The sequence below is a fragment of the Notamacropus eugenii genome, chromosome 6 (genome assembly GCF_028372415.1).
Source record: "Notamacropus eugenii isolate mMacEug1 chromosome 6, mMacEug1.pri_v2, whole genome shotgun sequence".
In the NCBI taxonomy this organism is placed as follows: domain Eukaryota; kingdom Metazoa; phylum Chordata; class Mammalia; order Diprotodontia; family Macropodidae; genus Notamacropus; species Notamacropus eugenii.
Window position 1 is genome coordinate 364,847,302 of NC_092877.1, and position 14,574 is coordinate 364,861,875.

General features: G+C 47.6%; 1 protein-coding gene across 5 annotated transcripts; it reads left to right on the top strand.

The window, feature by feature from the left end:
- The first annotated feature begins 664 nt into the window (after positions 1-664).
- On the top strand, positions 665-9,545 carry TRIM59 (tripartite motif containing 59). Of its 5 annotated transcripts, none has more exons than XM_072618600.1 (4): positions 1,117-1,211; positions 1,847-1,916; positions 6,651-6,780; positions 8,027-9,545. In XM_072618600.1, exon 4 carries the CDS (start codon positions 8,030-8,032, stop codon positions 9,263-9,265), a length of 1,236 nt encoding a protein of 411 aa, XP_072474701.1. In that variant the 5' UTR covers positions 1,117-1,211; positions 1,847-1,916; positions 6,651-6,780; positions 8,027-8,029; the 3' UTR covers positions 9,266-9,545. The 5 variants fall into 5 exon arrangements, with proteins under 5 accessions (XP_072474696.1, XP_072474699.1, XP_072474701.1 ...); XM_072618597.1 differs by lacking the exon at positions 1,117-1,211 and adding an exon at positions 1,533-1,673; XM_072618595.1 differs by lacking the exons at positions 1,117-1,211; positions 6,651-6,780 and adding an exon at positions 665-693.
- The last annotated feature ends 5,029 nt before the right edge of the window (positions 9,546-14,574 follow it).

Genomic DNA, 14,574 nt, shown 5'->3' on the forward strand with positions numbered 1-14,574 from the left:
CGGGCCCAGGGTGCACCCGGCCCAGGCTCGGGCCGGGCTGGCTTGTCCGGGCGGGCCCAGGGTGCACCCGGCCCAGGCTCGGGCCGGGCTGGCTTGTCCGGGCGGGCCCAGGGTGCACCCGGCCCAGGCTCGGGCCGGGCTGGCTTGGCCGGGCGGGCCCAGGGTGCACCCGGCCCAGGCTCGGGCCGGGCTGGCTTGTCCGGGCGGGCCCAGGGTGCACCCGGCCCAGGCTCGGGCCGGGCTGGCTTGGCCGGGCGGGCCCAAGGTGCACCCGGCCCAGGCTCGGGCCGGGCTGGCTTGTCCGGGCTCGGGCCGGGCTGGCTTGTCCAGGACGCGGCGGGTTCTCAGCCCGGGGCCCGGTCACTGCTCCGGATCCTTCCTCGGTGGCGGGGCCTTGCTCCAGCGCCCGCTGCGCCCCCTCGGGGACCCCGGCCCCGGCCCGGCCCGAGCGCGCAGGGGGAGCTTCGGGAGGCGCGGCGCTGAGCCCCCCGCGGCCTGCGCTGCCTCCAGGCCGGGCTCCAGCCCCGCGCGGGCCTCGGGCTGCCGGGACCAGGGGGAAGCACGTGCTGGCCTCGGGAGGGCGGGGGCGGGCGCTCTACGGCCGCCTCGGACGGGGTTGGGGGGGGCACCCGGCTCACACTCGCCGCCTCCGACCTCCGCGCTCAGCTCCCTGCCTACAGGCCCAGCGCTCCGGTAAACAGAAGGATTAATAAAGCGATTGACAGCGGCTGGGACGAGACGCGGAGCGCAGGCGCCAGGGCTCCAGCGCCGGAGCTCAGGCGGCACCGGGATTGGAGGGGGGAGGGGAGCGAGTCTCCCCGCGCAGACGTCGCCGCCAGCACCTTGGCGCCTGCGCAGTGGCCTGCCTCCGCTCCCGCCCCAGCTGCGGCCGTTGATGGCCGTTGCCTTTCGAAAGACGCGCGCGGCTCCGCGGGGTGCGGCGGGAGGGGGGAGGGGAAAGTCGTCTCTGCCGCTTGAAAAATGCCCCGGCCGCGGCGCCTGCGCTCTGGAGCTCCAGAAGCCCCGCCCCGTCCGGCGGGCCTCCCTAGCCCCAGACTGGGGCGGGACCGGGGGGGGGGGGGCTGTGCTGGGGGCGGAGTCGGGGGCGGGGCGGGGGCGGGGCGTGGGAAAGCTGGATAACCCGAGAGCGCCCGGGAGCCGAGCGGGCCAGAGTTCCCTGCCTGCGCGGGGTAGCAGGGCGGCGGGCCGGGGTGAGTGCGTGTGCGCGGGGCGCCCCCCGCACGTGGGAGGGGGAGAGGGGCGCCGGCCCCCCACGCCGCTGCTCCCCGCCGTCTGTCTCCCCCTGCCTCTCTTTACCCCCCTGCCTCTTCCCCCTCGTGGCCCCCCAGCTTCTTCTCTCCTCCCTCCAGACGCCCCCTTACCTGGTCTCCCCTCCCCTTCCCCCCAGCCCCCCAACCCCACCCGGTCTGGGCTGGGGGCCCCAGAGCCACCAAACAGCCCCCCTTCTCCTTGGTGTTTCACTTGGGCTCAGGACTTCGCCTTTCCAGGGAGAGGCCCTCTTGGGGTCTCCTGCCCCCCGGGGGACCCCCAGCCCCCCACCCCCTCGACCTGGGAGCTGCGGCCTCCTTAGGAGGAGGCTTGTACCCCTTTGGTGCAGGGCAGCTGGGGAGTCTGAATCCAGAGCCTGCCCCATCAGTACCCCTTGTCACCCAGTAGGTGCTTAATAGATGCTTATGGAATGGAGCAGGGCGGGTCTTCTCTGGCCCCGACCTCCTCCACCCTTTCCTGCTCTCAGTGCTGGCTTCTTGGGGGGACGTGGGGCAGCCTGGGCTCCCCACTCAGGGCTGGTTCTTGAAAGCTGAAGATCCTTGATTTTCCTTTTCAGTTAGGAAGATGAGGAGCTGAGAGGGGAGAGGCCGTCTGAGCACAGGAAGGCTCCAGCCTGGCTGAAGGAGGTGAGTTTTGGGGAGCCCCCCCCCATGTCAGTGTGTGGCTGGGAGGACAGAAAGTGGTCCCTGTCCGAGGTTCCAGGTCAGGGGCAGTTTGGAGCAGAGGCCCAGAGCAGGGCTTCTAGGAACTTGGTGCATGGGAAAGCAGAACAGTTCAGATCTCAGGTTTTTGTCCCATTTCACCGTTCAGGATCATAGCTTTTGTGGTGTTGGGGTTTTTCTTTTAGAAGAAATAAGGTTACAGTCAGATCCAAATGGAAAATGCTTAAAAGGAATCTTGAAAGGATTTTCCTGGGAGTAGTTTTTGAGTAGGTTGGAATTATCTGAATGGGACTGAGTGAAAAAACAAAACACACCAACAGCCCAGCAAAACTTTCTCCTAAATAGACCCATGTGGCAGAATTAGCTAAATTTCTTCTTAATACAAACGTGTTCTGTAATTCTGCGTACAAACCTTCCCCATAGAGCAGTGGTAGGTGAACAGTTCTGAAGGAGAAAGGCTTGGGTGCCTCAGCATGTGTGGGTTGAAGGGAGCAGGGTGTGATCCCCAGTCTGGGGGTGGCATCTCCCTAGTCCGTTCCCAGGCCTCTTTCTTCCTCCTTACATGCCCCTGGGCATTTCCCTGAGACTTTTAAAAGGTGTCCAGCATAATTTGTCTTCCTCTGGAGGCTATAAAATTTAATTAATGTTTTATAACTGCCTGTTTTATAGATGAAAGGCCGTAAAGTACTAGTATGTTAAAATTTACAAAGAAGTTTTACTTTGAACAGAAGAGTGGGTAGTGAAGTATTCTTGCTGAAGGCTTTTATGTCCATTAAGTTACATCTATGAGTGCTTAGCCTTATGCAGTGTAGACAGGCATTACAACGTGTAGGAAATCTGCCCTTTTGAAGAAAGATTCCACCTGAGGTTATGATCCGAGAAATAAGAGTAGATTTTGTCTTGGGGTTGCTTGGTGTGATTTATTAGTTCGTAGGACTTACAGCTTGGCAGATCTTAGGGGTCCTTTTACAGATGAGCAAACTGACCCTGAGGGAGGCTGAATCATTTTCTCCAGGGCCCACAGGTAGTGGGTAAGAGCAGCCTGTGTTCTGGTCTCCTGACATCCAAACTCAGCTGTTCCATGGGAAATCTTGTACCACCCATGTTGACTGCAGAGAAGACATTTTTACACAGGCCACCCTGAACAGTGATAGAAACATTCAGAATTTTGAAGTGATGATGTAATAGTGCCACCATACTTAGATGCTGAACTAGTGTCCAACAAAATCGTTTAAATTTCCACAGTGACATGAACGATTTATACTACATATCTCTACTTGAAACTGGTCACTGTTGTAGTCACAGATAGTATATTCTCTGTCCATTTTCTTTATGCTTAAAAAATTTCTCTCTGGAAATCTGGCTCTACAAAGGGGGCAAAGGAATGAGTTTTAGTGACCCTCTTTTGGGGAGGATGCTGGGTTCTGTCTTACTAATGGTCTTGCCCAGTACAAGTGACCAGAATGTATAGCCTGTCATGTCATGCCTTGCTTAGGAAAAAGAAACAAGACCATGTTAGCTACTGCCCTCCTAACCCTAAAGTAAAATTAGGAAAGGAGAGTTGAAAAACAACTTCCGTCTAGAGGTCTCTGACCTTCCATCCCTTCTAGCCCTGTGACCTATGATTCTGGACCTAGTCTTCTGCAAGATGCAAGTTCTTCCAAATGGGGTGAATTTACTTTATGGGTTACCCGTTTGTATTATCCAGGGGAATTGTTTGGGATCTGTTAATGCCAGTTAGCCAAGAGTTCCTGTTCCCCAACTGGAGGCTTCCTAGTGAGGGCCATTTAACTTTCTAAGATAACAGCGGGTTCCAAGTGATTGGCCTGTTGTTTTTCCTCCTTTCTGTGTGAGGTGAGAAGAGGCTGATGGACTTTGTGGCTGTGGAGGTTTTGCCAATGCTGCCCTGTGTTATTCTCTTGTCAGAAATCAAGTTTAGAGGAGGGTGGCTTAGCACAGCCACTGAATCATCCGACTTGCCTTTTTGTGCCACGCGGAAGAAGTCTCTAACCAAATTATTTGAAAAATAGACTCTGGCTTTTAAATGATGCTTTGTAAATGCACAAAAGATTTTCGGGGCGTCTGTATTAGTGTGGATGTGTAACCTTTTATATCAGAGTTCTAGCAGCCCTGCTTTATGTGCCTGTAAGAAAGAATCTCTCTCATATTCCCAGAACTCCATATGGGAAGAGGAAATCTGGAACAAACACAGTCCTGAGTCATAGCACCACAGACCTAGAGGGCTCTAGGTAGATCAGATGCTCTTATTTTACAGATAAGGAAACTGAGGCCAAAGACAGGAAGTTACTTTCTTTGACAGCAGGGCTCTTTATATTTGTGATTTTTGAGTGTGTGTGTGTGTGTGTGTGTGTGTGTGTGTGTGTATCTCAGAGTGTTTCAGCAGGAAACAAGCATTTATTGAGCACTAACTTTGCCCTTAGTTTCCAGGATGACAAAATCTTTCTTGAACTAAGAAACTTGCTTCTTTGAAGGCTGACCCTGCCTAAGGCAGCAGAAACTGTGTGTAGAAAGTAGCTCTTCTCTACCCAGTAACTTGTGCCTGCCTGAAATTGTAAAGAATCCCCAGTGGCCCAGCGTCACTCCCAAACACCATAGACTTGACTTTTTTATCCTTTAATCCTTGGGACAGATGATAGGATTAGTTGTAATCACTAAGGGAGGTCACTGTAGAGAGGATAGCTGTAAGGATCCCCAAACAAGAGTCATTCCCCAGAATTCCCCAGACCAAAGCCAGGATGGAGAAATGGCCACCCAGCCAACTTGGCTTTTCGTGGGTGGTTTTTCTTTCACTTCCCAACTGTGTAGGTAGAGTTTCAATTCCAGCGTGTATTAACTTGCACGTCTGAATGTCATGTGTTGTGGTGCTCAGTTATGTAAGCTTGCTAGCGTGCCTTACAGAAGAATTGTCTCGGATGCACACCTTTGGCTCCTGGCCCTTTTGGAATGCAGACAGACCCTGCTGTTAGCTTTTTGGGCAGAGTATATCTTACTGCCTTTTAAAACCACCAGAAAACTCCTCCATTATGTCCTTTTTCCTGTGACAGCCCTGACTGCTCCTTGGCCAGCATACCGGTTTGTGCTGACTTTCCAAATTAGAGGTGGAGTGGCGGGGACTAACCTGCTTTTTGTGTCTGTATTTCCAGCTCTTAGAACATGCCTGGGGAAGAAGAAGCATTTAATAAATGTCTTTTCATTCATTCACTAGTTTCCTTCACTGAAGTCTTAAAGAGGCATTGTGAAAAATATTTTAAAATCTAAATAGCTTAGACTTTTATAAAACTGAGTCCTTTTGTAATTTCCCTTAGAACTTTCTTTTTGCTAAGTTGGCTCTTGGAATTGATTGGTTGGACTACACCCACGACACAGAGTTTACTGAAACTGTGTGATTTTACTAAACCAGTGTGTAAACGTCATGGAGTGGTAACACTTCTAGAAACTTGGCAGGCAGGGACAAGTCCCAGAAGCCACTTTTCAAAAATAAATTATGACTTATTTATTTTTAACATTCTTTAAACAAAATTGAGGTTTTGAATTCTCCACTTCTACTCATTGAGAAGGCAAAAAATGTGAGAGAAGTCATACATGTGAAATCATGCAGAACATTTATCAGGAAAAAAAAGAAAAATCAAGAAAGTGTGAAAAAAAATGATGCTTCCAATAGAAGCCTCTTTTAATGCTCTGACTTTGATAGTATCAAGTGACAGTCTCCCACCCCTCAAAATTATAAAGCCCTTAAACAAAATTGTTATTTTTTTACCCTGATTGGTTTTTGCTAAAATTCTTTGAATTTATCCTTCTGGGAGTTAGATGCTGTTATCATCCTCATTTTACAGATGAGGAAACAGGCAAGAAGAGGTTAAAGGTCTTGCCCTAAGTCATATTAAGCAAGTGTCTAGAGCCAGATTTGAACTTGGATCATCCTGCCTGCAGGACCAGAGCTCTATCCACAGTACCATTTAGCTGTTCTCACACAGCACCTTAGAGAGATTACTTGCATGGTTGTGGGAAGGGTGGATTGCAGAAAGTCTAGACCCTAGTCAGGAAGAACTCATAAAATGCCAGTGGGAAGGGAGCCTTGGAATCTGATTGGGCAGAATTGGGGGAGGGAAAGAAAAGTGTTAAAAATGACTAAGGTTTAGTACTTGGATGACTGAGGATAGTGGTGATGTCAGCAGAGATAGGCAGGTTTTTGGAGAGAAAAGAGCAGTTTTCAGGGAATCCAGAAAGGTTTTCCACTTTGGCTGTAGTGCCCACTCCATCCCTCACTTCTCAATAAATCTGGCCTTTGTTTAATGTCAGAAAACCAGGTTTAGACTCCAGGGCACCTGGGAGATCTTGGGTGTTTCCCCTCCTCAGGCCTTGATTTCCTCCTCTGTCACAAGACCTCTTTCAGGACTTGGGACCCCATGGGTGAATATTGAGCCGATTCCTGGGTACTTTTCCCTTCTGGCCTCAGTCACTTTGTCTAAAAATGGTGGCTGATGGAGGGGGCAGGCCTGCCCCAGAGGGGCCCAGCTCAGGCATGAGGGCCTTTCCACCTGTTGGAGCAGCCCTTGGCTTGGGCAGCATTGCACAGAGAGAGCAGGGGCTGGGGCTGCCCCACCCCCTTCCCTGCTCCTTTCTGGACTGGCCAGAGGCTCATTCATCCAAGCTCGAGCTCCATATTTTGTTTTCTAGGGAAAGAGGAAGCTCTGAGCTCCAGGGTTCCCCTGGGAGGTGCAGACTCTGCAGAGGACAACAGAGGCAGTTGTTTGATTGGGTGAAAGGCAGGACTTGTTCTCTCCAGGAGGTTAAAGCATCCCTCCAGGTGAGGTCTGAATGCTTCCCTTTGGCTGATTAGAACCCTCCCAGCTGATCACCTGGCTTGGTCATCCACAGTTTTGTTAAACCGAGGTCAGCTGTCCTTCAAGGGCTGTTGAATCTGGCACATTCTGCCTCTTTGGGACGTTTCTGCATTTTTCTGACACATTTGAGTACCTTGGAGGTAATGCCCGAGACATAAGAGAATCTTGAACTCACTGTCTCATGGGCATCTCAAACAGGTGCAGTTCTTGTTGAGAATGAGCATCTTTGCAGGCTCCCAGCCTCCCAAGCCAGTGGCCTCCCACAGAGACCTAGGGCCAGCCATCATTCTCTGCCTGGACTGTTGTCATAAGTCTCTGGTGTTCCCCTGCAAGCCATCCTCCAGGCTTCTGCCACAGTGATTAGAAAAGTCTGTGCCGTTCCCTGTCCACCGGTGACTCCCAGTTTCCTGCAGGATTTGGCCCTTCTTTCCTTTGCAGCCTTCTGACAAATTTCCTCCTCATTCACGCTGTGATGCAGCTGTATGAGCCCACCTGACGTTTCACCTGCTGACAGCAGCACTTACCTCCCATGCTGATATTGGCCTTCACCCTGGCTTGTACCCTATGACAGGGATGCCCTCTCTCATCACTTCAGGCCCCTTAGGACCCTTGGCTTCTTTCATGGTTCTGTTCCAATACCTTTTTCTGCCTTTGGCCTCTCCACATCCCTCTAGCTGCTGGTGCTTTTCCCTCTAAGATTACTTTCCATCTATTCTCTCTCTACATTTTTATATACCTGATTATTTTCATGTTCTATTATAATTAGTTCCTTGAGGGCTGAGATGGGTGGTTTGGTGTTGTGGCTCCAGTGCCTGGCACATAGTAAATGCCTAATAGAAGGTTAGTGATTTTGATCCTTGGTCCTCAATTTAAAATATATAAGGCCCCCCCCCCCCCAGTTATCTTGGTTAATACAGGAAAATGAAAAATGTTTACATTTAGAACTTTTTATTTCATTTTAAAAATCTGATTGGAGTATTTTAGTTTGATGCACTTTGGTCCCATCTTATAGAATATCATATGAGCTTAGGAAGTCTTAAACTTGCCTTAGGTGATGATAGTCTCTATCAATAATTGCTTATCTTTCTTGGTTATTATTAAATACTGTGTCTTTTAAATGATTAGTAATTGGGGGTAAATTCTGAAACTTGTTGAAATTAATATTTGCAAATGACTTAATAAAGTTGGTTGTTCTTTTTTTCTTTATAGGAAATGCATAATTTTGAGGAAGAACTAACGTGCTCCATTTGTTACAGTATATTTGAAGACCCTCGAGTATTACCATGCTCCCATACGTTTTGCAGAAATTGTCTGGAAAATGTTCTTCAGGCATCTGGTAACTTTTACATGTGGAGACCCATAAGAATTCCTCTGAAGTGTCCTAATTGCAGAAGTACGGTCGAAATCCCTCCCCCTGGTATTGAATCGTTACCTATCAATTTTGCCCTAAGAGCTATAATTGAAAAATACCAGCGAGAAGATCAGCCAGATGTCCTTACCTGCCCTGAACACTCGAGCCAGCCGCTCAACGTTTACTGCCTGTTGGACCGCCAGCTGGTGTGTGGCCACTGCCTCACCATAGGCCAGCATCACGGCCATCCCATAGACGACCTTGTAAGTGCCTACAAGAAGGAAAAGGATACGCCCCCGAAACTTCTCGAGCAGCTAACGGACACTCACTGGACAGAAGTCTGTCTGCTCATTGAGAAGTTAGAGGAGCAGAAATCGCATTTTGAGGAAATTGTCCAAAGTGAGGAAGAAATTGTCCTCCATTATTTTAAGAAGCTTAATGATATATTGGATCTGAAAAAAGATGCTTTTCTCTCTGCCGTCCGTGGTGTTCGGACCACAGTGGACGAAGAATACTCTCCCCAGATTGAAAGAATGAAGGAAATAAGAGAAGAGCAGCTCGAATTGATGTCACTCACTACGTCACTGGGAGAGGAGGAATCACCCCTCAAATTCCTGGAAAAAGTCCATCATCTTCGTCAGCGGGTGCAGGCCTTGAAGCAAAGACACCTCCCTCGCATTAAGCCTCTTGAAATTTATCCACGCGTTGGCCAGGTGCTGAGGGAAGAGTGGTCACGAACGGAAATTGGTCGAATAAAAAAACTTATGGTCCCAGAAATAAAGCTTTCCCCCCAAAGGACACAATGTGACCCAGCCAACAAGGAGGAGAGAAAAGCGGAGTTTTTGAAGATTTTAAGCATTTTTATATTGACAATTTTTTCAGGGATGTTGATGTTAATATTTTTGTTTAACGAACATATGCTGCCAATTTTAAATGACATGAGTTCAGTGTATTTCTCAGAAGGTTCTCAGTCTCTGTATCATACTTTTTCTAGCAACATATATACAGTTAAGGAAACATTGTGCTACATTTATCACATGCTGAAGGCATTAATATGGGATGCCCTTGTTATTTCTGAGAATTCAGATCTGAAGTAATTATTAAGTTTACCTTTCTCTAGCAATTCTTAATTAGCTGTGTGAGGTGGGGAGTGGGGACAGTGATTAAAAAGCTCAGCCTTTTGCCAGTGCTACCTAAAATGGCAAAGTGTCACCTTTATTGTTTTGTCATGTTTTGCTAGGGGTGGGAGGAGGAGGAGAATGCTCAGATGACCAGCTCTTGAGTTACTCAAAAATTGACTAGTTTTCTAATTATTTTGAATCAAGATTATTCAAAATTTACTCTTCCATTTTGGCTAATAAAGATCAACTTTTAGAACATTGTGAACTTTGAATGTGTTTCTTCTGAAATTGTTTCCTCTCATCAGAATGCTTTTTTTACTTATTGCTGTCATTATTAACGTATGATTCAGCCTCGCCATGACCTACAGTCAGTCAGTCTCTTTCCATTCTCCCCATCTGTGACCCCTGCCCTGGCCTTACTTTCCTCTCCCTATAGTCATGACCTTCTAGTTAAGCTATAAGTCAATTATAAATCATTCTTGTTACCTTGCCCCCTTCTCTTAAGGCAGCCCGACCTTGGCTTACCTGCTACAACAGGCTTTTTTGCTCCTGCTTCCATGGCACTGACTAAGGGCATAGATCTAGAGCCTGAAGGGACCTCAGGCTGTTTAATCCCATGACCTCTTTTTGACAGATGAGAGGAAATGAGGCTCAGGGACGTTGTGACTTACCTCAACTCACGCAGATAATGGAGGTGAAATAGAAACTCAGGAACAGACTGCAGAAGCTCCCAATCTCCCCTGGACGCTCCTCCTTGATCGAGTCTATCACATTCCCCACTGCTGTTGTTTGGATCTTTTTCTTCTCAAGTCTCTCACATTCACCCTGTGCCTCTGTCCTCAGCAAGCTTTTTGAGAAAATGGAATAGTCTTGAGTAGTCTTTTCTGCTAGTCTACACCTCAAAAACCTTTGTCACTCTCATAGCTTTGCTTTGGTCTCTGATGAAGTGGGTATTTTTTTCAATGAACAAAGATCTATTTTCTCTTCCTCCCCCACTGGTAAAACCAGTCCTTGTCAGAGATATGTATGGTTAAGCAAAACAAATCCTTCCCACATTGGCCACATCTAATAAAATAAATGACTTAGTCCTCATGCTGAGTCCTCCATGTCTGTGTCAGGATGTGGGAAGCAGGCCTCATCATGGGTATTCTGGAATCAAGGTTGGGCGTTGTTAGTCTTTACTACATCGTTGGAGTATAAACTGTTCCCCTGGTTCTTTGACTCATTTCACTCTGTGTCAGTTCATACAAATCTTCCCATGATTCCCCCAACCCAGCCCTTTCCTCTTTCCTTACAACATATTCTATACATAAAATATTCTATTGTATTCATATGCCACGATTGGCTTTCTGCCCTCTGACTGATTTGCACCAGCTTAGTTTCCAGTTCTTTGTCACAGTAAAGAGCGACTGTAAACATTTTTGTGCATGTGGGTCATTTAACTCTTTCCTCTCAAGGCTATACTCCAGACTTTCTAGCCAGCCATGTTTGCTTGTATTCACAGCTTGTAGCTCAGTGTCTAGAACACTGAAAGCACTTAACAAATGCCTATTAACTAATTGAAGGACTTTGTTTGATCTCTATAAACCTGATGGAGGCATTGCTGGCTCATCCAACGTGGGACTTCATTATTTCTCAGTGAAGGAAAAATGGATAAGCAAAGACTAAGAATGTTCTTCATTTTCTCTCTCTTCATCCCCATCCCCAGTAAAAATGCTAAATTGTAGTCATGAGCATAACCTTAGACTTGCATTTACCTTCTTGGGGGGCTAGCCAAAGAGGTATTGGAGAGATGAAAAATAAATGACTGGTTTCTAAGCTAAATTTTGAAGAGAGTGCTGCTGCCCCTTCCTCGATTATCATGTTAAAATGAGTACATTTCACCCAGCTCAGAAGGAAACCAGGGATTGAAGACTCTTTTCCATTTGTTAAATGTAGATTTAGGTTAAGGAAAATTGGTTACTGCCATTTGGGTTTCTGTTCGACCTAGAGGCCGATGGGCTACCGGAGTCTTCTTACCTTTCACAGGTCTTCGGTGATCAGCTGGATAAACGTATTGAGAGAAGAGACTTTCCAGAGTTGAACAAGGGTTGGCTTTATTCAGGGTCTTAGTTACGTATCCATATGCAGGGTGAACTTCTTCCTCAGGAGAGAGGAATCCTCCTCCTCCCAAGGGGCAAGGATCATACAGCAAGAGGATGGGAGCGGAAGAGGGGAGGGACCCTCTTCCCTCCAAGGGCCCTGCAGCAAGAAGAGCCCCTGGAGGGGACCCCGCAGGAAGAAGAGGGCCTTCAGGCTTTCCTGTCCCTACTTAAGCTCTCCCAGCTGCATAGTTTGCACATGAATACCGTTCGTGCTCTCAGCCCCTAGCTAATTAACAACAGGTGTGCTCAGACCAGACCAATCTCAAGGGTGGGATGCTCTCCCCAGCAAGTTTCCACTGAGAAGAGGTGGAAATACACAAGATGCCCGTGTTTCACGCCTCAATCCCCAGCTGTTCCCTGGGGGGCCTCGTGAGCGCTCTGAAGTTTAGAAGTCCTCACTTTTACCTGCCTGAGACTGTCCATGTGAAAACTGAGCTTACACCCCCAACAGGTTTCCCTTAAAGAAAGTACACTTGTGATTCCAGTTCACATCCTAGTTATAGGTGGGAATTTGCATTAAAACAGTAATGTAGGTAGGCTAGGGGTCTGAACTTCTGAGTAATATGTCCTGATCTCTTCTTAGCCTGCCCTTCCTACCATCTTCCCTATGAGGGGAAGAGGTGGGAGGAAGAAGGATCCTTGGTGGGGTGGGTGGTAAGAGGAGCAGAAGACAGAAGAGAGATGATAGACACATTTTGATTATAAGCGTCTGGGAAAATCAGGCATCTGTTGCGGCCTGGAAAAAGCTGAGTTTGTGAATGAAGAATCTAGACCTAGAGGAGTGGCCATTATGAATGACCAAATTGGGTCTAGACTGCTAACTAGGATCATGCTCTCCTAGATGAATTAAGAAATGTCTCCTCTGATTTTTCTAGTCCCTCAAAATATGAAAGCCTTCATGGTAACCTCAACTTAGGAGAAATGTATTTATTTTTGGTATATTAATATGGGGGAGGCTGATGGGGTACAAGTCCAAGCTGTTCAGACAGGAGGGCTTTGGTCCCATTTCTCTGAAGGGCCCAGAAAACCTGGTCTTGGGGGCTCCTTGGATTTCCCTTACCTGATTAAGCATTTTTCTGTCATTCCTACCTTTGGTCCTACTACTTAGCATTCTCTTGAGGTCCAAGTTGCCCAGCCAGGATGGTGGATTATCTGGACTACAGGCCACTCCCATCAGGATCCTCCCTGGGTTTGATCTACATTCCAGGCTGACCTCCCTTATTAAGACCATCCTGGGAACCCCAGACTATTTGGCGACACCTGGACTCTTCCTTCAGTCTTTTCTGTATTTAAGTTCCATCTCCCCTCCATGAAGGCGCTAGATTCCATCCAGCTCTGACTGTCTAGCTGAGATTCTATCTGGCCCGCTTGTGAATACAAGTGTTACAAATGCTTAGGTTCCTTAAGAGTCAACCCAGTATGGTGAATCTTTATTAAACTTTGTTTTTTCCTTTGGCTTTAAGAAGGCTTGTGTCAAATTCATTCGAGCAGGACCCAGCATGTTGGTATTTTGGGGTCCCCAGCACCCCAAACCTCAACAGCACCATTTCTGGAAGGGTGTTAAAAATACATTCTTTGAGCTACAATCTTATTTTCTCTAGTGCTATGACTTCATATCTCCCTTCTGGTAATGGAAAACAGTCTAAATGATGGTAGGGCCAGTACTTCAAGCTAGCATCCTATACAAATAAAAGAAAGGTTCATTTTGAATTGTCATGGTTTGGGCCCTAGAGCTTCATTTGCTCAGCTTAAGAATGGAGCTGTGGCCTGTCCTCTATGTAGGAGGTTGTTGTCCTTCATTTTTGAAGAGGATCAAAATGACATCACCATGATAAAATGAAGTTTCAGTGTGTCCGACTGTGGCTGATCAGACCAGTACGAGCTCAGAATGCTCTACCACAGGTTGGGCACAGATAGTCCAAGTGAATATTTGGTATGGATACTTCAAATTTGCACATCCTATGTTTACTTTGTGCTCTCTCAATTCTGCTTTGCTCAAAGAGCACAGCACCCTTTCTGATGTGGGCATACCATGCTAAGCAGCCCTGTGCCAGTGTCTCCCATGTTTCACAGTCAAATCCAAAGTTCTTGAGAGAGACCTTGAGAGTGTCCTTGTATAACTTCTGACCGCCATGGGATCACCTGCCCCATATGAGTTCTCCATAAAATAGTCTTTTTGGCAAGAACACTTTTTGCATTCAAACAATGTGGCCAGCCCATTGGAGTTGTGCTCTCTGAAACATAGTTTGAATGCTTGGCAGTTCAGCTCAAGCAAGGACTTCAGTGTCTGGTACCTTATCCTGCCAAGTGATACCCCAAATCTTCCTAAGACAGTTCAAGTGGAAGCGATTCAGTTTCCTGGCATGGCACTGGTAGATTTTCACAGGCACACAACAATGAGGTCAGCACAAGGGCTCCGTAGACCTTCAGTTTGGTAGTCAGTCTAATACCTCTTCTCTCCCAAACTTTTCTTAGGAGCCTCCCAAACACTGAGCTAGCTCTGGCAATGAATGCATCAACCTCATTGTCAATGTGTACATCCGTGGAAAGTACACTACCAAGGTAAGTGAACTTATCCACAGCATTCAAAACTTCTCCATTTGTTGTAACTGATACAGGAGGCAGAGAATTTGGGTAAGACCACAATGGCTGAGTGTATTTGGGGCCTGGGGAGGCCAACCTTGCTTTGTAAAGAGATTTTTAATGTGCCCTGAACCCATAGCAAGCAAGAAAATTGCTGGAAAGATGGATTGGTTTCTACCCTTCACAAACTATGGTGATGATGTATGATCCCCAACTAAGCCAATAATTCCTAGACTCTGGATTAGCCTAGTACCTATAGAAGTAATGACTTTAAGGATTTCATCGAAAAACTTCAAATATGAGGGATCTATTTTTCTCTTAAGAACAATAAAGTTCTTGAAATGTGACCCCATTGGTAATGTGTATGTGTTCTTTCTTAGCAATTGTACTCATTTTAGAGTACAGAAAGCTGTGGCTACACTGTAGAGATACATAGCACCTCAGTGTTACAGGAACACCTTCCAATCAAGTAATAAGGTCCAGTGGCCTCTGCCCAAGCACTGTTAATGAAGTTGGAGGTGGACAGACAAATCTAGGTTTTGTCTTTGCCAAGATTTG

Excerpts from the sequence above, each read along its gene's own strand:
- TRIM59 (XM_072618595.1), top strand. The coding sequence starts at position 8,030 with ATGCATAATTTTGAGGAAGAACTAACGTGCTCCATTTGTTACAGTATA.